Below are 25,294 nucleotides of genomic sequence, written 5' to 3' on the forward strand. Positions count from 1 at the left end.
CCCCCCCAAAAAAAACTTACCGGTTCTTCTGACTCCCGGTGTGTTGTCCGAGCAGCGTGTAGACGTCTACGCAATTCGCGTAGACAACTTCCGCTGCAGCCATCACGCAGACCATTCCTGGCTGTCAGAGAGAACCCCCCCCGCTACTAACCGCACCTCCTTCCAGCTGCAGCGGAAGTTGTCTACGCGAATCGTGTAGATGTCTACACGCTGCCCCGGCTACACACCGGGAGTCAGAAGCACCGGTAAGTTGGGGGGGGGGACAGGAGGATCCAGGTCCCCTGCAGCGCTGTGGGGGATCTGGATCTTATTTTCATAGTCAGACCCAGAGCCGGCCTTAGGTGTTCTGGCGCCCTGTGCGGACTACTCCTCTGGCACCCCCCCATCCCAAAAAAAGAAAGGAATAAAAACTTGTAACAAAACCCCATATCACTATAGACTACGCAAAACATTGATGTGGTGTAGGCCTACCACTTCATTGTCTAGCTTAGTAGTAGGGATGCACCGAAACGAATTCTGGACTGAAACCGAAAGTGCAGCATTTACCTGGCCAAAACCGAATATGACCCCCCCACACCATAAAAAAATCTAACACTTTTATTTAAAGTAAGTAACACACCAAAATAGGACAAAACAATTAAATAACAATAATATATATATATATATATATATATATATATATATATATATATATATATATGATTAACAGCAATCACATTCCTATCATGCCCAGGCATACCCAGATTCCAGGATGTACTCGCAGACTTGACATGATAGGAGTATGATTGCCCTATCTACCCCTTCTCACGCCCTTCTCCCTATCTACCCCCTTTCCCCTGTCTCACTCCCTTCTCCCTATCTACCCCTCCTAACTATCTACCCTTTCCCTCTTTGAAGTTCACTTACCTTTCAGGAGTCCTGCGGTGGGGGTGCAAGGCCTCTGCCTCCCAGCTCTGCCACTGTATGGAACAGTATAGAGTGATGGGAGTTATGATGTACTTTTAGAGCATAATTAGATCATGAAAAAGACATTGGAAATGGTACAGCATAACACCCATCACTCTCACACATTTACCAATCCACACATATACTAATCCACACGTATACCAATCCACACATATACCAATCCACACGTATACCAATCCACACGTATACACCAATCCACCAATCCACTAATCCACACATATATACCAATCCACACACATACTAATCCACACATATACCAATCCACACATATACCAATCCACACATATACCAATCCACACACATACCAATCCACACACACCAATCCACACACACACTAATCCACACATATACCAATCCACACATACACTAATCCACACATATACCAATCCACATACACATACCAATCCACACACATACCAATCCACACATATACCAATCCACACATATACCAATCCACACATATACCAATCCACACATATACCAATCCACACATACACTAATCCACACATATACCAATCCACTCTCACTCTCACTGAATGCTTTCCTACCTTTCCTCTTTTCTCCTTACAGCTCCTTTTCCTCCTCTTCGCTCCTCTTCTTCAGTTCTTCTATCTTCTTCCGGGTCAGAGGGCACGGACAGTGGTGGGCGCGGCTTCAGTGTTGTGCGCCGGGATCTGACAACAAACCCCGGCGCACAGCAGCTGTTGCCGCGCGGATCACAAGGGAGCGGTATCGGAGGTCTTTAACAGACCTCCGGCTCCCTTGAGTGATTTTAAGCCGGGTTCAAGGGAGATCCTTGAACTGTCTTAAAATCACTCAAGGGAGCCGGAGGTCTGTTAAAGACCTCCGATACCACTCCCTTGCGAGCCTGCTCCTCCAGCGGCGGACATTACTGTCCGTCTCTGGAGGGGTGCCGGGTGCCCCCCTGATGAGCGGCACCCAGTGCTGACCGCCCCCCCCCGCTAGGTACGCTACTGCCGGCGTCGGACCGCGCGGCGGCGGTGGCGGACCCCGCGGCGGCGCCCCCTGGAGTGTGGCGCCCTGTGCAGTCGCACAGGTCGCACACCCCAAAGGCCGGCCCTGGTCAGACCTATTTGAGGTCTGATTATAAGACGACCCCGATTATAAGACAAGGGGTATTTTTCAGAGCATTTGCTCTGTAAAAAACCTCGTCTTATAATCGAGCAAATACGGTAATACCATTATAGAAATATATAATAATAAGTGTCCCGGTCTAGTCCTAATTGCATATTTTTGCAAGAGAAATTGGTCCTGAAGGGAGATAAAGCTGAAGTATCTATGTCACAGAAGAAATGAGATTCAGAAATTTGTATACTTGTGTAGTTGACATTGTCTGATTAGGGATGAAATGTTTGTAAATGTGTTTTTGAATAGGTAGCTAATATTTGTTTTTGATGGTGGCTGTTGATGTTAACATATCTACTGCTACCACCAGAATGCAGATTTTGCCCTCTTGACAATTATTCTGCTGGGGCACATTTATCACCATATTTACGTATATGTGTGCCATTCTGCACATTAGTAGATGGCTCTGCAAAAAAGAATACATTTACCTACAAGCTTCAACAGGCCCGGACTGGGACAAAAAATAGGCCTGAGCATTTAAGACTGGGCAGACCTTTTTTTTTTTTTTTTTTCTTAAACCAAATTCTGACAAATTTAATATACAATTTCTTGTTGTCTATTAGTTATATTTCAGCATGCTTTTGTCACTGTAATCAATTAGCATTACATAAATATATAATAAATGAATCATAAAGTCATGCAATTTATAAAGTGCTATATCTTTATTGAAAGATTCAAAACAGTAACTAATCTTTGACCATTTAGTTGGTACTTAGAAAGAGGTAGCAACTTTGTAAAAAACAAAGAAACTAAGCCTTGTTTACTTAAAAGGGTACTCTAAGCACCAAAACAACTTTAACTTAATAAGGCCGTTTTGGTGTATAGATCATGTCCCGGCAGTCTCACTGCTCCTTTCTCTGCCATCTCGGAGCTAAATCACTTTTGTTTGTTTATGCAGACCAAGTATACAGTGTGGCTGGCCCAACTGAGCGCAACTGAGCGCTCATTTGGGCCAGCAGAGCTCTAAAAAAATCCAGTTTTGGCCCAGCAAGAGGAAACTTAGACCAGCCCAACTGAGCCTGTCACGTTGCGCTCAGCCAATCCTCTAGGCGGAGCAATGTGACGTCAGGTAAGTATGCAGCCCCATGACCAGCCTCCCAGGACTGTAATGCGCAGTGGCGACTCTAGAAACAATATAATGGGGGGCATATAAAATACCACAGTCAAAACTGGGGGGCATTAATAATTTCCACCATTAAATTATATTACTGAAAAAACATACATATACATACATAATACTTGGTCATTCAACATGGGAAGCCTGAAGCCACAATTTAGTGCGACTTGAAATAAATATTATAGAGTAAATAACACAATACCTTATCTTTTCCACTAAATGATTTCAGGTCCTTGAATGTTTTGTCCCCTGAAGTCACTACAAATTAAGAAGGGCATTTTATCTCTGGATAAGTAAAAATGAAATAGATCCTACTGTAAATTAAGTGCCAGGAAACCGATAACCAAACACCAGGACAGGCTTTTCCACACAGACACACACACCAGGACAGGCTTTGCCACACCGACACCCAAACACACACACATACACTAATCCACACATATACCAATCCACTCTCACTCTCACTGAATGCTTTCCTACCTTTCCTCTTTTCTCCTTACAGCTCCTTTTCCTCCTCTTCGCTCCTCTTCTTCAGTTCTTCTATCTTCTTCCGGGTCAGAGGGCACGGACAGTGGTGGGCGCGGCTTCAGTGTTGTGCGCCGGGATCTGACAACAAACCCCGGCGCACAGCAGCTGTTGCCGCGCGGATCACAAGGGAGCGGTATCGGAGGTCTTTAACAGACCTCCGGCTCCCTTGAGTGATTTTAAGCCGGGTTCAAGGGAGATCCTTGAACTGTCTTAAAATCACTGTAAATTAAGTGCCAGGAAACCGATAACCAAACACCAGGACAGGCTTTTCCACACAGACACACACCAGGACAGGCTTTGCCACACCGACACCCAAACACACACACCAGGACAGGCTCTGCCATACCGACACTCAGACACACACACACCAGGACTGGCTCTGTCACACCAACACACACACACACACCAGGACAGGCCCTGCCATGCCGACACTCATACACACACACACACACCAGGACAGGCTCTGTCACACCAACACCCATACACACACACACCAGGACAGGCTCTGTCACACCAGCACCCATACATACACACACCAGGACAGGCTCTGCTACACTGACACCCACACACACACACCAGGACAGGCTCTGCCACACCGACACCCAAACACACACACCACGAGAGGCCCTGCCACACTGACACCCGCATCTGGAGGGTTTCACACCGGTCCAGAGTGGGCCTATTTTAAGGTAGGGGCCTGGAGCTGCAGCTCCATCAGCCCCTGCGTTAATCCGGCCCACCGTGCAATTGCCCGGTGTGCCCGATGGCCAGTCCGGGCATGAGCTTCAATGCAGGGCTGGTGCAAAGTTTTTGCCATCTTAGGTAAACTCTAATTTTGCCCTACCGTTGGGGGCAGAGTCATGTGAGCACAACATACACATGCCCCCCCCACACACACACATTGATGGCGCCCAAGTCTCCAGTCCTTCTCCATTACAAAATGGAGGAGCTGGAGTCACGAGTACACACACACACACACATATATATATATATAACAAATAGCCCTGCACTCCTACCAAAACATAAATATGGTGACATATACTACCGTATTTGCTCGATTATAAGATGACCCTGATTATAAGATGACCCCCCAAAACCTGAATATTAATTTAGGAAAAAAAGAAAAAGTCTGAATATAAGACGACCCTTTAAGAAAAAAGTTTCACTAGTAAATATTAATTCATAGAAACTATTTTTTCATATTTAATGAAAGCTATGATTGAGAAAAAATATTTTCTGTTTTGATTTCCATTTGCCAACCTGCCCCCCCAGTTATGCACATCTGCCCCCAGGCTTGCCACTCTGCCCCCAGAAATGCCTTATAACCCCATATTTGCCACTGTGCCCCATTATATGCCTTTTAACCCCCTATATGCCCCTCTGCCCCATGATATGCCTTATACCCCTATATGCCGTAACTACCGTATAATTAGATCATGAAAAAGACATTGGAAATGGTACAGCATAACACCCATCACTCTCACACATTTACCAATCCACACATATACTAATCCACACGTATACCAATCCACACATATACCAATCCACACGTATACCAATCCACACGTATACACCAATCCACCAATCCACTAATCCACACATATATACCAATCCACACACATACTAATCCACACATATACCAATCCACACATATACCAATCCACACATATACCAATCCACACACATACCAATCCACACACACCAATCCACACACACACTAATCCACACATATACCAATCCACACATACACTAATCCACACATATACCAATCCACATACACATACCAATCCACACACATACCAATCCACACATATACCAATCCACACATATACCAATCCACACATATACCAATCCACACATATACCAATCCACACATACACTAATCCACACATATACCAATCCACTCTCACTCTCACTGAATGCTTTCCTACCTTTCCTCTTTTCTCCTTACAGCTCCTTTTCCTCCTCTTCGCTCCTCTTCTTCAGTTCTTCTATCTTCTTCCGGGTCAGAGGGCACGGACAGTGGTGGGCGCGGCTTCAGTGTTGTGCGCCGGGATCTGACAACAAACCCCGGCGCACCCCGGCGCACAGCAGCTGTTGCCGCGCGGATCACAAGGGAGCGGTATCGGAGGTCTTTAACAGACCTCCGGCTCCCTTGAGTGATTTTAAGCCGGGTTCAAGGGAGATCCTTGAACTGTCTTAAAATCACTCAAGGGAGCCGGAGGTCTGTTAAAGACCTCCGATACCACTCCCTTGCGAGCCTGCTCCTCCAGCGGCGGACATTACTGTCCGTCTCTGGAGGGGTGCCGGGTGCCCCCCTGATGAGCGGCACCCAGTGCTGACCGCCCCCCCCCGCTAGGTACGCTACTGCCGGCGTCGGACCGCGCGGCGGCGGTGGCGGACCCCGCGGCGGCGCCCCCTGGAGTGTGGCGCCCTGTGCAGTCGCACAGGTCGCACACCCCAAAGGCCGGCCCTGGTCAGACCTATTTGAGGTCTGATTATAAGACGACCCCGATTATAAGACAAGGGGTATTTTTCAGAGCATTTGCTCTGTAAAAAACCTCGTCTTATAATCGAGCAAATACGGTAATACCATTATAGAAATATATAATAATAAGTGTCCCGGTCTAGTCCTAATTGCATATTTTTGCAAGAGAAATTGGTCCTGAAGGGAGATAAAGCTGAAGTATCTATGTCACAGAAGAAATGAGATTCAGAAATTTGTATACTTGTGTAGTTGACATTGTCTGATTAGGGATGAAATGTTTGTAAATGTGTTTTTGAATAGGTAGCTAATATTTAATAATAATATACGGTAGTTTCCCTAGTTTAAAAATGGTGCCTGGTGCTTTGCTGTTAGCAAAATAACAATAATCAAATGTCTCACACAGTCTTCAATATTACTTAGCTTTTATTGCAAGACACTAAAATATCAACGTTTCAGTCCAACTTGTGGACTTTCATCGGGACATGGCTCTCCTCTGCAGTCTGTCATAAATGCTGCTGCTAGGCTTTTCTTCCTTGCACGCCACTCCTCTTCTGCTTCCCCACTCTGTGAAATCCTCCACTGGCTCCCAATTGCTCCTCCATACATTTCTGCCCTCATAAGCAAATACTCTCCTACTCGATCCTTACGTTCTTCTCATGGGCTAAGGCTCTCCTCCTCACTTATCACCTCTTCCTTTTCCCGTCTACAAGATTTCACTCTGGCTGCCCCATATCTCTGAAATCTACTTCCACCGAACCTTCAACATTCACCCTCCCAACATTCAAGAAACATCTCAAAACTCACATACCATCTTAGCTGCTAGAACTTCCTTGTCATTGATACATCCACCACACTACCTCTCACCCTTTCTCTGTGCCTTATGTTTGTCACCCCATTCCCTCAAGATTGTAAGCTTGCGAGCAGGGCTCTCTCCACCTAATGTAGCGGCTTGTCTTAGTCTGTCAATTCTCGTCTTCTCATACCCCTTGAATATTTGTATTGTATTAAGTGCTGTGTAGATTGTTGGCACTATATAAATAAAAGATAATAATAATAATAATACAAATATAGCATATGTTGGTATAGAGTAACTGAATAACACACAAACCCAGCATTGCAAGTATAGACCAACTGAAAAATCACAAGCAAACTCAGCATTGAATAAATCAAATAAATAATGTATGAAAACCCTCAATTTCATAGATCACAGGTCACACACCCCAAAATCAGCCCTGGCATCCATGTAAACATAGAACTTGCCCTAATACACAGGACTTGTCCCATCAAGCAAGTTGCATCCACGGACTTTCTCCAATACCCAGGTTGCATCCTTGGAATGCCCCGTACACACATACACTCTACCCTTACACAATCATCAGGCTTACACTGGCCCCTGCATCCACACATGTTTACCCTTAGACATACTTGCCCTAACACATTGTCTCTCTTCTTTCTCTTTATCTCCTTAGATAACACTTTGATCCTCCCCTTTTTCGTTCTCTCTCCAATTTCTCTATCTCATCTCTCACTTTTTCTCTCTCCCTTTTCTCCCTACCTCTCCCCTTTTTCTTTTATCTCTCTTCTTTCTCATTATCCCTACCTTTTCTCATTATCTCTCCCCTTCTCATTATTTCTCAGCTTTCTCGTTCCTCCTCTGCCCTATATCTTTATATCTTTTTGTTTTTTTTTAATACCTATTCTATACTACCTATCCCCCCCTTTCTTCCAATCTCATCCCTGGTCCTGTGGCGGAAGTGTGTGCTCTCTTCTCCTCAGTTTCACTGCTCCCTCTCAGGGCACACAGCTTCAGTGCTAAGGTGGGGTTATGACATCATATCCCTGGGCTCAGGATCAATTGCCAGGAACATTGCCAGGGAACATTGAAATCACGCACCCTTTATTCTCCAGAGGCAAAAAGTCCAGTCATCTGCAGAGGGGAAACCTCAAGCAGATCTGCGCTCTAGACGGGTGCATACCTTTCCTATAGCATTTTCAGCATCAGTTAGAGTATTTTTAATTGTTGCAAATGTTCTCAATATTAGCATAGGTGTTTACGACTTCTATTTCGCCAAAAAGAAAATTATATTGCTGAAAAAATCTTAGCAATGTTTTGTTCTTCATATTTTAGGTCTATACTGAACTTTCTCGCTTTAAAGATGAAATAACTGAAGGGATGACTGCAGAAGATGCCAAGTGCATACTAAATTTGTTAAGCAACAAGGAGTAAGTAGTCAATATTCTGTATGATAGTAATGGATTTATGAACCAAGAGTCCTCAAGCCAGAATAATTAACTGCTCAATAGCTAATAATTTTGGTTGAAAAAACTACATGTCCATTATGTTCAAACCCATCATTGATCCAAGAGAAGGCTAAAACCCCATATTTAAGCAATTTTCAGTTGTGAAACAAAAAAAGGATACATTCTTTGCTCGCACCAAAATGGATATCGGATTTTAATACACTATAATCATTTATGCCCTTTTTACTGTTATATCACTGTATATTCTTCTTTGGTAAAAGTATAAATGCTGTACACAGTAAATTCCACATGTTTTTTTTTTTTGTTAAAGAATTGTCTATCCTTAAATTAGAATTAGATCCTTAGATTAGAATTTCTTTTATCCGCAGGGTAAAAAAAATCCGTGAACCAGAACTTACTCGTAAAAACGAACATTTGTTGATTGACCTCAAGAAAGAACTAGACAATTTGCTAAACATGTGGGTAACTAAAGAGGTGAGTATTTTATTTAACTTTGGTATTTGTACCAGTTTAGTTTAAACTTTTGACACATCCCAAGTGCAGGGACAATACAAAATATACTGTCTATTCGAGTGCATCGAGTGTTATTGTTTTTCATCTTTGTGTCCATGTTTCCTTCTCGTAAGAGTTCCTGGCATTTGTGTTCTGGTGCATCATTTTATCTAAGTGGTGAAATGCTTTTCCTCAGTCCATTCCTCACACAATTGCATAGATATCCCACTTACCCCAGCATGTTACTCCTTTGAGGCATGAAAAATAGCCAAATATAAAAACAAATATGAGACTTTAGCACTTCAGTAATTTGTTCTTGTTTTGGCCATTTTCCATATCTGCTGCCCAGAAAATAGGAAATGGGTGCACATTTAATTTAACCCTATACGAATTTACACCTAGCAGTATACAATCTTTTTAAGGCGCAAAAACAAATTTATTTTTAGAAAAAAAGGTGCATTGACATTTAGGCTGGAGTCACAAAAAGATGTAGCTTCAGCTCAAGAGCTCGGCTCAGCCCAGTTACCCAAGAAAATAGCACCACCACAAAGTATGGGTTTCAAAATGGCACAGCTGTTTTATTTAACACAGTCATTGTCCTGTAAAACCTGACATAGTAATAATGGATGCATTTACCGAGACAATGCCTTCACCAAAACCAACCTAGCTTTTCAAGTTACCCAGGTACCATGCCACACACATACCCTGATGCCCCAACCCAGACCTGATGTTCCAAGCACCACTCCCTGCAAGGAACCTCCAACCAGTTATGACCACCAATGATCATAACCACCACATTAACCCCTTGGATACCTGGCAAACTGCTGCTGACAACTGTGACAAACAAAGCAACACTCTCCCAAAATTCAAACACGTAAGGGAAGGGTGACACTGTATGTAAATTAGAGCTCCCCTCTTATGGGGTGCCTTGGAATGGCAAATATGTGATTTGGCCAAAATACAGTATTAAAGCCTCATATATTTTTAAAGCATTAGTAATTTGTGCAACTCTCTGTTTAAGTCTTGCTCCGATATAATACGAGAGTACCCCTAGCTGCTACACCACACACACTAATAGATTAAGAACCCAGAAAACGTTAAAAACGTTTGTACACGTTTAATGCATCAAACAAAAACATAACTAAATTATATAGTGATCTCTAAAATTCCTAATCACCCTATATTACTGCCTGCATAGGGCTCTGTTAACAGAGTAGTCCAATAATCTGGTTCATATAAGTCTAAACAAGAAAAGCCTCTATATCACTGTGGGAGAGACTAATGGTCATACCTGGGAACTCCTAGGGTTTGACCCAGAGTTCTACACTGTTGTGATCATACATAAGAGTCCCGGTTGGAGCTTTTGCCACCAGTTTGTAATTGCTAATATCCCTGCTTGAAGTTAGGTGACACAATTAAGTGTCAAACAAGTCAAACTCTCCATGAGGATGGGTATTTGGTTAACACATTTGGGGAGTCACTACATATAATTCTCATGAAGTGCTACTAAAAAGTTAATATAAAAAGCGTCTCAGGGTCAGCTCATTTGGAAAGTTCCTAGGTATGCAACGTTCAAAGTCACTTAAATCCCCTTTCTTCCCCATTCTGATGCTCGGTTTGAACTTCAGCAAGTTGTCTTGAACACGTCTTGTACCTAATAAAGTGAGTGTATGTTAAAATAACCTATTTGCAACCACCACAATTAATAGGTTAAACAAAATAATTATCCTGTATATAATTAAACAGGTTCTTACATTCAGGTATACTTATTGTCCTTTGAAGAGCACCTTGAATTTTAAAATTTAAATTACAGTCATGCAATTTTATATATGCCACATAACAAATATGTGTTATTTGCACACATACTTCAGAGCACTATGAATGTGGTATTATGTAGACGTGGGTGCTGGCCAAACCTTCGTTTTAGTCTTCGGGGAGAAACAAATCTTTGTGTTCTTCGAATATTTGCCCGTTCCCTTGCTAGTTTCAGGCAAATATTCGTAAAAGTTCGAGAGTATACGCCACAAGTGTCACGACATAATATGCCACGAAACAAAATTACATATAATGCACCTTGATATTTTACTTTCAATAGTTTTTTATTAATTTTCAAAGAAATAAGAAGTACAAATAACACCAATAGTAATACATGGGAGACAGTCACAGCTGTCAGTTATGATCAAACCAAGACAGTCGCAGCTGTCATTACATTGAAAATTCAAACCATCTTGATAAGCATGTATCTCAGTTACATTGTAACGTTATAAGGTAATAAAAAACGTAAACAAGAAAACTTCCCTGTAAAGGAAGAGGAACAGAACAGTATGCCTGAGTGAATTTTTTTTAAAAAAGTGTATATCTGCTCAAGTATTGTATAGTGAATAGTTTTAATAGTTGACATGCCATACCAGTGAGGATGACTGTAGTTACAGATAGCATAGAGAGTAGGTCTGGAATCCTTAAATATACTAAAGAACCTCAAATATCTATACAATAGGATGAAGAATACCATGGTTTCCATCTGATAGAGAATTTTTTTGTGTCGCCTGAACCTCTAGCTAGAATTTTTTCGTAGGAATATGTAGTATTTAGTTTGGAAATGACTATATCAATAGAGGGAATCTCCACAGTTTTCCATTTGCTTGCAAGAGTGTTTTTTGCAATAATGCAAATGATACAGAATAATTCCCGATATTGTGGGGAAACAGTTTGTATCCCTAGAAAAAGTAAAATCAATTGAGGCGACCAATTTATAGGGCAGTTTAATATCGTAGAAAGAAGGCTTTTACACTCTACCCAATATGATTGTATAAGAGGGCAATTCCATAAGATATGGTATAAGGTTCCCTTCTGGCCACACTTTCTCCAACATTTATTTGAAGAGTTAGGGAAAGCTTTAACTATCCTATCTGGAGTATAGTACCAACGCACCTTGATATTTTATAATTTAGCTAAATGTTTATTGTTTGATCTATTAAAAGTTAAGTTTTAACTTTCAGTGGGTTATTGGTTAACATATCAACCTAAATAAAATATGCATATAAAATGTATAAAACGTATTAAAATATTCTGATTTTGATACAGGTAACTAAAATGTTACAAGAAACCATAGAACACGCAAAGGAAAAGTGGGAAAAAGAAAAGCATAAAGTCACGTCCATTTCACTTTATAACCCATACTTTTATGGCAAAAATCCTACAGCTAAGGTAAGAGTTTTCTTCCAAACCATACTATCAGGGAACATAGAAATGTTATATGCTAACATTACTTAAAGAGGTCTATTCACTATTCACTATACATGCAAACTGGTCTACCAACTCACATTGGTTGGAGAAACTGACACAACTATCATAGACCAAGTGGCACCCCAGGCAAGAATATTCTCCTGAATCTCTGCTATCCATTATTTTAAATACACAGCAATAATTTTCAGATATAGCAGGATTGAGTAGAAGCTGTACCCAGTCACAGGAAATAATTGCCTACTCTGTACAACTTCTTCACTGCTCTTGCCCCGTGCATGTAACTCTGTACATCACCTTTCCGGCAACATATGTAAACACACCCTCTGTCTAACATCATATGCTAGAATACATTATATTATATTCCTCACACATAATACACCTAACACAGGTCACTCTCTTACATATCACACCGCCCTTACACTATGACTTATCACACCTCATGCCCTCACACATAACATATACTCACACACACACACTAGAATATGTACCTTCATCTTCATCATAGCCCTACCTTCACTGCAGCCATTTTCTCTAGCTTCTCCCAACCTGTGCGAGAGGCCACAATATAACTGAAGGGTGACGTAACATCACGCTAACTGACCGCAGCACATTACCACCTCCAAGCGGGCTGGTCCAAGTAAGAAAGTCCTGTTTCAAAAATTTTTGACCTGTCCCCTGGCCACACTTGAATTTAAATAACCAGGCCAAGGGACATAGGTCAGAAAATAGGTCAACCAGGTGTCAGTCCAATTCAAAACACCAAATATCAAAAAAGTCCAGGGAAACAATCTAGGGGGTAATTCAAGATCAATGCAAAACGAAGGTGCAGAGAAAACGATCCAATGCAGCAGAGAACGAGACCGCCAAACTGAACACAATCCAAATAACTCCACCAAAATCCGTATGCAAAAGGACTTTATTAGGTGGCAATAAACATGGTGGGACAATCAGCAGGAAGTAGATTTAGAGTGGCATGGATTATTTTATAGCTTACTACAGTCTACAGTTTGGTGGTTTTCTAGTTTGTTTTTGTTTATATTGTCTATTGAGTAATTCAAGAGCCAGGAAAAAAACAGGCCATGCTAAAAGCAGGTCATGCAGGGTATCTGTGCTGCTGTTTTTTTTTCTGTCTAGTACTGTTATCAGTTCCTGATTCAAGCAACATGGGAAACCTGAGGACTCACTAACTGAATTTAATACCTGGCTCCTAATTGATTGGCCGCAAGTGAAAAGGAAGCCATCCAGACTGATCACTACAGCCACGTAGTCTCTAAGTGTAGACAATGGTGCAGAGCAGGGGAGGGCTGGCAGCCTAAGGTCTGGGGGGCAAGTCAAGTGAAGTGGCTCCGTCCCCTCGCACTCACCTTTCGCCCCTCACGCTGCTCCCATCACTATGCTGAGCACTCTGCCCACAGATATGTCTTATGCCCATATCATATCATATTAGATTCGATTTCCAACAATCTGATGGCCGCATAGTGATGGCCGCAGCGTGAGGGGTGAAAGGTGAGTGCGAGGGGGCGGAGCTTTCACCCCTCACGCTGCTCCCATCACTTGGCGGCCATGGCATACGGCCGCTGGGTGCTGATGCCGCCGGCCGGCGCTGCTTTAATACTATTGTTTTTTTTTTCATTTAATAGCCGATCCGGCTTGCCATATTCAGTTTTAAAAAAAAAGTATTAAAGTAGCGCCGGCCGGCGGCATCAGCACCCAGTGGCTGTTTAGATTAGATTTCGGGCGGCCTGGGGGGCAATTGCCCCCCTGCCCAGCCCGCCCCTGGTGCAGAGTGCTTGGTAGCACAAGGTTGCAAGTTCAAATTGTGTGCCCACAGTTATAAAGTTGATAAATAATTAAAAATGAATGTTGCAGCACAAATCATTTTTGATGACAGCAAAGATCAAATCTAAATGTTCAGCATGCATGTGTTAGCAGTTATGAATAGAACTAATCCAATGTTGTCAGGTAGCCAAACTGGTGCTTCGTGATTCTTTACTGGATTTAAAAATATGCACACAGATCAAGGAAATTATGTGCTATGCATTTCCTAAGGTATTACATTAAGTTCCCTCAATGCATTTGTAACATATCTTTGATTCATATTTAATGATATAAAATCTCTTTTACGTACCTAAATTAATCTGGTTTTGCTTATGCCCAATTGTTTAATGTTATTTTGTTTGTACTACAGGTGCGCTTATTCAATGTTTTTTTTGATTCGCCGGTAAAGGAGGAAATATTTTCTATGATTAAAGATAAAATTGAACTCTGTCTCCAGAAATATAAGGTAAGTTAAATGATAAGGAATAGTGTCTAAGGCTTCTATCTGAGAAAACAGCAGGTGTCAAAAAAGATGTCTCTCCATATATAAAGGCGGCTCATTCTTTGTTTAATCAGAGTGCTTCTGCATCTAGGGGCAATCAGAAGCAAGTGATGCAGAGGGTGCAAAAAGAGTGACATACTGTACATTTGGAGATGCTTATTAATTACAAAGAGTCTGTTTCTTTTCCATATGGTATGGGGTGTAAACTTCTAAGATATCTCTGCCCTGCAATCACATATATTATTTAGTTTTAGATGCTTTTATAATTTGATTTGGAGTTTTGGGATAAAACAAAGTGTAATCATTTTTTGAGGGGAGGGGTGTATTTTACCATAGCATCACACCAAGGGGTGTGACTTAGAGGGGGGCGGGGATAGCCACATATGCAGACGGGGCGTGGCTATCCCTAGATACCTTAAACCTGTATAGGGAAGGGGAGTGGGCGTGTCTAAATACCACCCCCACGACACAGAGATACGGATCAGTGATTCGGAGAACCAGAGAAACAACACCTTACCCGCAAACTCCAAGCAAAACAGATCGTTTCCAGGCATATATATACCGTATTTGCTCGATTATAAGACGAGGTTTTTTTCAGAGCAAATGCTCTGAAAAATACCCCTCGTCTTCTAATCGGGGTCGTCTTCTAATCAGACCTCAAATAGAGGTCTGATTAGGAGACTTAGATCCAGATCCCCCGCACCGCTGCAGGGGACCTGGATCCTCCTGTCTCACCCCCCCCCCATCATACACACACTTACCGGTGCTTCCTGCTGTGTTGCCGGTGCAGCGGGTTGACGTCTACGCGATCCGCGTAGACAACGTCCGCTGCAGCCGGAAGGAGGTGTGGCTAGCAGCGGGGGTTGTCTGCGTCCGTCGCATAGACCTTCCCCGACTGTCAGAGATCAGAGTTCCCCGCACCGGTGCGGGGAACTCTGATCTCTGACAGCCGGGGAAAGTATACGCAACGGACGCATACAAACCCCCGCTGCCAACTCCACCTCCTTCCGGCTGCAGCGGAAGGCGACGTCAACCCGCTGCCCCGGCTGGACGCACCGGTAAGAGAGGGGGAAGGGGGGTGAGAGAGAGGGAAGGGGGTGAGAGAGGGGGGGAGAGAGAGAGAGAGTGTGTGTGTGTGTGTGTGTGTGTTAAATGGGGGCATAGGGCATTTCTGGAGTGGCGTTAAGGGGGCATTTAATAGAGCACTCTGCCTCCTGAAATGCCTTATACCTCCCTATATGCCACTCTGCCCCATAATATGCCTTTTAACCCCCTAAATGCCAGAGTGGCATATAGGGGTATAAGGCATTTCTGGAGGCAGAGTGCTCTATACAATGCCCTTTAACTCCCTTAATGCCACTCTGCCTCCTGAAATGCCTTATACCTCCCTATATGACACTCTGCCCCATAATATGCATTTTAACCCCCTAAATGCCAGAATGGGATATAGGGGTATAAGGCATTTCTGGAGGCAGAGTGGCACATAGGGGGTCAAAAGGCATACCATGGGGCACAGTGGCATATAGAGGGTTAAAAGGCATATCATGGGCCACAGTGCCATATTGGAGTGGCAAGCCTGGGGGCAGATGTGCGTAACTGGGGGACAGGTTGGAAAATACAAGAAATAAAAACAAAAAAAATATTTTTCTCAATCATAGCTTTTATTAAAAAAAATAGTTTACATGAATTAACATTTACTGGTAAAACTTTTTTCCTTTGGGGTCGTCTTATATTCAGGCTTTTTCTTTTTTTCCTAAGTTAATAATCAGATTTTGGGGGGCCGTCTTATAATCAGGGTCGTCTTATAATCGAGCAAATACGGTATATATCTTGTTATGTGATACACATATCCATAAACTAGGTGTCTATGAATAGCTTAATACTCTAATTAAAATGTAAGGCATTTCTATGGTTGTCATTTAGATATAAAATATATAAAAATACAAAATTGGCTTCCCGTGGGGAAAAATGCATCATGACTCCCAACACTCAAAAAATTGTTGTTGCTCCTGTTTAAACCTCTCTGCATTTCTCTAGTGAAGGAGGAGGCTGCCAATTGTCTCCTGAGGTGACCAGAGGGGGAGGAATATACACAAGATTGTGATATCACAGGTGCACCCCACATTGTAATAAGAATGAGGTTCAAAAATAAACAAAAACCTACAAGAATGTTGCATTCTTTTTAAAAAAGAATAGGGGTTTCCTCTCCAAGAGAGATCCATAAAAATGAGAAAAAATGGAAAAAAGGAAAATAAAGTGAACTACATTGAAGGATATGTTTTCTATAGTGTATATGTACAGTATATCACACACACACACATACATACATATATTCACAAGACTTGGGTGCCGGCCAACTCTTCATGTTCGTCTTCGTGGGGGAAAAATCTTCGTATTCCATGAATATTTAAATATAATATATGAATATTGGTCACCGGCAGTGAGCTCCTCTACGAGCCCCTTACCGGCGACCAATAGAGTCGCTCGTACAGACTTTTAAAATCCTGGTGCGACCAACGAGTCGCTCGTACAGACCTTTAACTCTTGGAGCGGGGAGACAATGGTCTCCCCAGGCCAAGTTGCTCCATCAGGAGTTAAAGGGCCGCGCAAGTAAGTCTATTGGTCTCCTGCAGGGGCCTACTCTTGCATCAGCCAATTGGTTGATGCCAGTGGAGGCCCCTGCAGGCGACCAATAGAGTCGCTTGCACTGCCCATTAACTCCTGAGGGGAAACTTGGCCTGTCTCCCCTCTACAAGAGTTAAAGGTCTTTAACTCCTGACGGCGAGCCTACGGATTTCCACTCCCGTTATCTACGCAGCATTGCAGGGGTTAACGGGAGCGGAAATCCGTAGGTTCGCTGTCAGGAGTTAAAGGGACATAAGGAGCAACCAATAGAGTCGGCCACATGTACCATTGGTCTCCCCGCTCCAAGAGTTAAAGGTCTGTACAAGCGACTCTATTGGTCTCCGGCAGGGAGCTCCGCTGCCATTGGTTGATGGCAGACAAGCCTCCTACCGGCGACCAATAGAGTCACTCGTACAGACCTTTAAAATCCTGGTGACGCAACTTAGCTCCAAGAGTTAAAGGTCCGTACGAACGACCAATAAAGTTAAAGATCCAATTTGTTGATGCCAGAGGAGGCCCCTGCAGGTGACCAATAGGCTCACGCGCACGGCCCGTTAACCCCTGCGATGCTGCGTAGATAATGTAGGCTAGATGGGGAAGGTACCAGGGAGATTAGTAAACGAAGACGAACACGAAGATTCTTCGTGTTGTGTGTCTTCATATACGATTTGCTGCCGCCATGTCCGTTTCTTCGGTATTCGGGCTGAACAACGAAAATGCTCCCTTCGTGCTCGTTTTTATGTTTGCCGGAATACGAATGCACAAGTCTAATATTCACAAATATGGGTAAATGAACATCATGGTTGAGGTACAATGACCCAAGGTGAAAGGGAGACAGATCTTAGAAACATAGAAACATAGAAAGTGACGGCAGATAAGAGCCAGAAGGCCCATCCAGTCTGCCCAACCTCTGAGTACTCTCCTTTAGTACTTGCCCTTATCCTATATCTAGCTTGGCATTATGCCTATCCCATGCTTGCTTAAATGACTTTACTGTATTAACATCTACCACTTCCACTGGGAGGCTATTCCATGCGTCCACTACCCTTTCCGTAAAGTAATATTTTCTGATGTTACCATTAAACCTTTGCCCCTCTAGTTTATGCTTGTGTCCTCTTGTTGCGGTTTTATTTCTTCTTTTAACCCCTTCAGGACCGGGATTTTGATACTAACGTGTCGCTAAAGGACCGGAGCCGTTTTTGTGTTTTTGCCATGTCTTTCTTCAACTGTAATTTCTCTCTTATCAATTGGTGCACCCACACAAATCATATATTGTTTTTTTTAGGACAAGTAGGGCTTTCATTTGAAACCATATTTAGCTGGGTAGTACATTGTTTTGTTTGAAATAAACTGGAAAAAGTGGTGAAAAAATGAAAAAAATGCATTTTTTTACAGTTTTGTATACATACAAATTGTACACACATTGAACCAATGGGAAAAAATTATCCCAAATATATTCATTAAGTTGTCCTGATTTGGAAACCACCCAACATGGCCAGGATTTTCATCTATTTTGACCAGTATAGGGCAAATATTGCTAGGCATGCATCGTGTTTTTGAAATGTAATTTTTTGCAAATTTGGCATGGTAGTCTAATAACTGCAATAGTTGTCACAGATACTGATTATCCCCCCAAAATTATATGTTTATGAAAAGTAGATAAGTCAAGGTGTACAACTAGGGTCATTTTGACACTTTTCAAACAGGGATTTTATCGCCAGTTGCTGCCAAATTTTGAGGTATTTGTATATTTTTTTGGGTTTTTTTGCATATGTTGCAATGTTGCTTTAGATTTTATATTATATTTTGTATAGAATATGTGCAACTGCAGAAAAAAACACCAAATTGTGTTCACCAACATCCCCCGGTTCCAACAAGGCCTCACATGCATGGTTCATGCATTTTTTGAGGAAGCTATGAGGGCAAAACTGGAACATGTGCATTTTCGTTTTCATATTTGGAATTTTCAGAAATTGGTTTCCTGGGCCCATATCCCATTTGGGACATTTTGGAAGCCCCCCACTGTAAATTACCCCATAAAAGTATATATTTATGAACAGTAGACAAGTCAAGGTGTTCAACTAGGGTAGTTTTGACAGTTTTCAGCTAGCCATTTCTTCACTGATGTCTGCCAAACTTCACAGGGAAATTATTTTACTGCTTTTTTAACGCATACATTTCAATGTTGCACTGAATTTCTTGCACACCATAAGTGCAACAGTGGAAGAAAACACCACATTTTGTTCACCAAGATCCCCTGATTCCAACAAGACCTCACATGCATGGTTCATGCATTTTTTGAGGAAGCTATGAGGGCAAAACTGGAACATGTGCATTTACATTTTTTTAAATATTTTTTTTATCAGATTACTTGTAAGTGACAGGTTTAGGCCGCTGACATCAATCAGGGAGACCGATCAATAATCAGCGACTTAAAATGTCACCGACAAGTGATCAGGTAATAATTATGATTATTTCATTTATTAATAATTTGTGTTTTTTCATAATTACCCTAGATGACCCCTCTCTCTTTGTAGAGCAGGGTCATCCGTGGGCTGCCATAATGATCCGATCACTCCTATTGGCCAGGAGCGATCTGATCAGCCCAGCCCAGCATTTGACCTGGAAGCACCCTGGACTTTCAGGTCAGTGCTGTTATTTTTTTTTTTTATTATTATTATTTTATTATTTTTTTTAAATTTTTTTTTTAATTTTTTTTTATTATTATTATTATTATTATTATTATTTTTTACATTTTTTTTAACTCTTTCAATGCTGATGCTCCATTGAAGCACAGCATTGACTGATATTTAGTCCCCACAAGCTTGTGGGGACTAATATTAACCCCTGCAATGCTGCGATGGGGGTCATACACAATCGCAGCATTGAAGGGGTTAATTGAGGAAGAGGGGGGGTAGGGGTTAACTGAGGAAGGGTGGGGGGGGTCTGGTCTCCACACTCATGTGGAGACCAAAGAACCCTGTCTCTCTGTCCCTGAAGCTGCCTCTGGCAGCTGGGACACAATCTCCAATAGACTGGAGATTGTAGGGGAGGAATCTCTCTGATCAGTCCTACAGGACTGATCAGAGGACTTCTGGGGGGTCGTTTTTGCTGTTGCTGGTCTGCCTGGGCTTTCAGGCAGACCACCAGCAGCAGAGCCCCCTACAAAACGGGAATTAACCCCTTCAATGCCGCGATCGCGGTATTGAAGGGGTTAACGCTGCACTGACGCTCTCATGGAGCGATCAGGCAGCAGGGGGGTGTTGGATCAGGTCCCCACACTTGTGTGGGGACCCATTCAACACCCCCCCCCTTCCCTGAAGCTCCGTGGGAGTGATCGTAGGCTTGGGGGCGGGCTTAGACAGGCTGTGCTGTCTGCCCAGGAGTCCTGGGCAGACAGCAGCAGCAGCGACCCCGCGATCACCGCGATTGTGGTGATGTGGGGGCGTTTTTTGGAGGAGACGTACCTGGTACGTCCCGGTCTACCGGTGACTGTTAACCAGGAAGTACCAGGTACGTCCCGGTACGGAAGGGGTTAAATAAACTTTCTTCCTTTACTTTGATGTTTCTATCATATCCCCCCTGTCCCGTCTTTTTTCCAGGCTATATAGGTTAAGATCCTTTAACCTGTCCTGGTAAGGTTTATTTTGTAATCCATAAACCATTTTAGTAGCCCTTCTCTGCACTTTCTCCAACATATCTATATCCTTCTGGAGATCCGGTCTCCAGTACTGTACACAATACTCCAAGTGAGGTCTCACCAGTGATCTGTACAACGGCATGAGCACTTCCCTCTTCCTACTGCTAATACCTCTCCCTATACAACCAAGCATTCTGCTAGCATTACCTGCTGCTCTACTGCATTGTCTGCCTACCTTTAAATCCTCAGAAATAATTACCCCTAAATCCCTTTCCTCACACGTTGAGGTTAGGACAGTACCAAATAGTCTATACTCTGCCCTTGGGTTTTTATGCCCCAGGTGCACATGAGCTGACTTGCTCTATAGATGCAGACATGCAGACACAGGTCCTTGGGGCAATCACTGTGAGTGGCAGCACTATCCTGCCTACTCACAGTGAGTGTACTTGAGATGAGGTGAAAATGTAATTTACATAGTTTTCTGTTGTGTCACATCTAAATTCTGCATGCAGAAGAAGGCATAAGTAAAAAGTCATCCTGATGCTTTCACCTGAATTCTGCCTGATTCTACTTAGATGGAGTTTAGGATTAGCTACCTGGGTAGTTTTAACTTTGTGATATTCAAAAACAGGCCCTTAACATACAATGAATTAACCATTTTCCCTATTTTTTCACTGCTTTGTCCACTAGGAGAAAACAATTTTGCTGTTCACCGAAGAGTTAAATAGCCTGTTGACAATTGAAGAAAAGCCCACTGTGTCTTCAGATTTCGTTGGAAAAATCATTAACAGCCAATTGGACGATGCCCTAAAGTGGTAGGTTTCAATTATTTTATAGATCAGGTCATTCCCTGGTGGAAACAATAGTGTAATAAGTGGGAGGAGGGTGTGTTTTGTCAGGGAATGTTGGGATTACAAAACACAGTATATTAAAATATATAGAGTTTGCATTCATAACTTGTTTACCATTTGTTCAGGTATGAAGGTAATATAAAGCGCCCATTCAATATAAAGACAATGACAAAAATGTTTCAAGAAAGCCAACGAATCAGTCTGAAAGACAAAATATTGATACCAAACTTTAAAAAATGCTCGTTAGAAGAGGCAAAATCTAAGGCAAGTCATAAGCATGCTACTTAAGTTACTGTTATTTTCATTTACATACAGTTTTGCTGTCTTTAGCAATCAGTTTTTTTCATTTTAATTTCCTTTTTGCAGACTTTGTTGGCATCTTCATACTTCGTATAAATGCTGCTGCTGATACTTCACTTTTATAACGTTTGAATGCCATTTTCTTGTTTTTTTTTTTTTTAATTTTATATCTTACGTTACTAACAAGCCACATTTGTTTTAATTTGCTTCTTTTGTATTGTTTTCCAAAGGTATACATTGATGTGTCCAATAGATGTCCTCAGCCTTCTAAATTTGAGGTGTTTTGGTGGAGTAGTTACCCGTTTGCTTTTTTAACCCCTTCAGTCCCCTATGGATGTACCGGTATGTCCAAAAAACTCATCCCAAGAATCCCCTATGGACATACCGGTACGACACATCCCTGCTGTTGCAGGGAGATCAGGCTGGACTCCCGCCTAACAACAGAAGCCAGCATCGCCGGCTTTCTGCTGCCCGATCTGATGTAACAGCTTCTGGCACGCAAGCCGGAAAACTACATTTTTAGACGCCGATCGCACGATCGGGCCTTCCCTTCCGGGTCGCGTCACTGCTGATGTCACCTGGAAGGGGATATCCTGTCCTCCGATGAGGGACAGACACTGTGATCTCTATGCAAGTCTGTGGGGACTTACATAGAGATCACAGTGTGATTGGTGCAGGGGGATCGCAGGGAGGAGAGTGAGAAACCATGTTTCTCACCCTCCTCCAATGCTGAAAAACGAAACTGAGGGGGGAAAAAAAAGGTTAGTGATTAAAAAAAAAAATCACTAAAATAATACAATAAATAATAATTAAAAAAAAACAATAAAGTGAGCTAAGTTATGTAATTGTAACATCACTGGCATTAATAACATGTTCAAGAGGACCTCTAACCATTTAAAAAAAAAAAAAATATATATATATATATATATATATATATATATATATATAAATACCAAAAAAAAAATATATATATATATATATATATATATATATATATATATATAAAAGATAATAATAAAAAGAAAAAAAACCTTACATACCATTGCCCTAACACAACATCTGCCCAGTATAACCCTCCTGCCCCCGTTCACAACCCCCAAACCTGTTAAGCCATAAGCATAAAAATTCTACGAATAATGTACACCTTATAGTATGTTCCCTAGAAGTCCTGGGAAAGTATAGAAAATCTATATAAATTAGGTATTTCTGAAATCAGGACACCTGAATTGATAAACTTGGAGGGAATTTTCCATCACTTTACCTAATTTTGTGAGGATTCAGAGGGAAAATTTATTAAAAAAAAGTAGGTGTTTTTTTTCTAATTTTCGCTAGTTTTTACTAAATTTCTCATTCTAAATTTTCAGCTAATCATCTAACTATGGTATCAAAAGAAAGCTATATCTCTCCTTAAAAAACAATATATAGTTTACATGGGTACACTATTCACAGGAAAAGAGAATAATCGCTGAACCGACATAGCGCAAAAATGGCAAAATTGCTCTGGGACTTGAGGTACCAAAAACCCCTGGGATTGAAGAGGTTAAATTAATCTCAAATGAAACCATGTTTTGGTCACTGTTAGATTATTCTTTGTCTTGAATATCTAAACTGTTCCAGTGACCAAACAGCAATCAAGGCCACAGCTTCTAAGTCTTCTTAAGCGGGTCATAGGAGCAGTCATAGGATACACCAGCACTCCACAGAAGTTTTTAAGAACCTATGTTCCTGGCACTCAAGCTGCATTCAGGAACAGAATAAAAGTAAAACAATGATTTCTTACAGTCACTATTACATCTCTTACTTAGATGTTTGAGATCCAGAAAGGCATCCATTCTGGTTGGGGTCTCTACTAATTGTGACATAAATTTGTAATTTAGCAGGTTAAAAAACTTGATTCCCTTAGTGGAACTAGTTGTACCACAATTCTGATCTATATCTGGGTAATTAAAATTAGACATGCACCGAAATGAAAATTCTGGAACGAAACTGAAAATTTAGGATTCCCTTGGCTGAAACTGAAAATAACCCCACACCTTTAATTAAAAAAATGATCACTTTTATTTAAATGTAACACAACAAAATTGGACAATATTACCGTATTTGCTCGATTATAAGACGACCCCGATTATAAGACGACCCCCCAAAATCAAAATATTAATTTAGGAAAAAAACAAAAAGCCTGAATATAAGACTACCCTATAGGGAAAAAGTTTTACCAGTAAATATTAATTAATGTAAATTATTTTCATGTTTAATAAAAGCTATGATTGAGAAAAATATATTTTTTAAATTTCCTTTTATTTGCCAACCTGCCCCCCCCCAGTTATGCCACTCTGCCCCCAGAAATGCTTTATACCCCCCTATTTGCCACTCTGCCCCATGATATGCCTTATACCCCTGTATGCCACTCTGGCATATAGGGGGTTAAAAGGCATATCATAGGGCTGAGTGGCATATAGGGGGGTATAAAGCATTTCTGGAGGTATATAGGCATATCATGGGGCTGAGTGGCATATAGGGGGTTAAAATGCATTAAAATGCCACTCAGCCCCATGATATGCCTTTTAACCCAGCATGTACTGGCTGCCTTGGCTTGATAGGAGTGTGATTGCTGTTAGCAGTTTGATATATATATATATATCAAACTGCTAACAGCAATCACACTCCTATCAAGCCAAGGCAGCCAGTACATGCTGGAACCTGGGGATGATAGCAGTGGGATTACAGCCTCCATATGCCATGCTACAACCCCCACCCCCCTTACACATCCATGCTATCACACACACACTCACACTCATTCACAAACATTTAAATACTCATTCATTCCCTTAATCACACACACTTCACACATACTCAAAAACCCTCCCCCACCCCCTCACCTGAACTGCAGATCTCCCACTCGCAGACTTCTGCAGGGGACCGGCTGTAGCAACTTCTCTGGCCCCGCCCTCAGAGGAGGGAGGGGGGAGATAGAGTTCTGTGAGGACGCTGCAAGCTTCCTGCCCTGCTTCTAACAGAAGAGACGCTGCTCGCGATCGGTAAGCAGCATGGCGCCAGCATTTATTTGGGGTCTGATTAGAAGACGACCCCGATTATAAGACGAGGGGTATTTTTCAGAGCATTTGCTCTGGAAAAAACCTCGTCTTATAATCGAGCAAATACGGTAATATATATATATATATATATATATAACCGCAATCAGGCTCCTATCATGCCCAGGCAACCAGTACATGCTGGAATCTGGGCATGATAGCAATGTGATTGCTGTTAGCAATTACACTCCTATCATGCCAAGTCAGCCAGTACATGCTGG

The 25,294-nt window shown here is 42.0% G+C and overlaps 1 protein-coding gene across 2 annotated transcripts in view; it reads left to right on the top strand.

The window, feature by feature from the left end:
• LOC128480772 (uncharacterized) overlaps positions 1 to 25,294 on the top strand; it is a 54,274-nt gene that overhangs the window by 21,843 nt on the left and 7,137 nt on the right. The window contains exons 15-20 of one of the 2 annotated variants that reach the window (XM_053458314.1): positions 8,374 to 8,468; positions 8,876 to 8,981; positions 12,084 to 12,206; positions 14,434 to 14,529; positions 21,521 to 21,645; positions 21,807 to 21,949. In XM_053458314.1, the coding sequence (XP_053314289.1) occupies positions 8,374 to 8,468; positions 8,876 to 8,981; positions 12,084 to 12,206; positions 14,434 to 14,529; positions 21,521 to 21,645; positions 21,807 to 21,949 (688 nt within the window). The remainder of the gene's footprint in view (positions 1 to 8,373; positions 8,469 to 8,875; positions 8,982 to 12,083; positions 12,207 to 14,433; positions 14,530 to 21,520; positions 21,646 to 21,806; positions 21,950 to 25,294) is intronic. The other variant, XM_053458316.1, reaches the window with a different exon arrangement.

Source organism: Spea bombifrons, chromosome 1 (genome assembly GCF_027358695.1).
Source record: "Spea bombifrons isolate aSpeBom1 chromosome 1, aSpeBom1.2.pri, whole genome shotgun sequence".
In the NCBI taxonomy this organism is placed as follows: Eukaryota; Metazoa; Chordata; class Amphibia; order Anura; family Pelobatidae; genus Spea; species Spea bombifrons.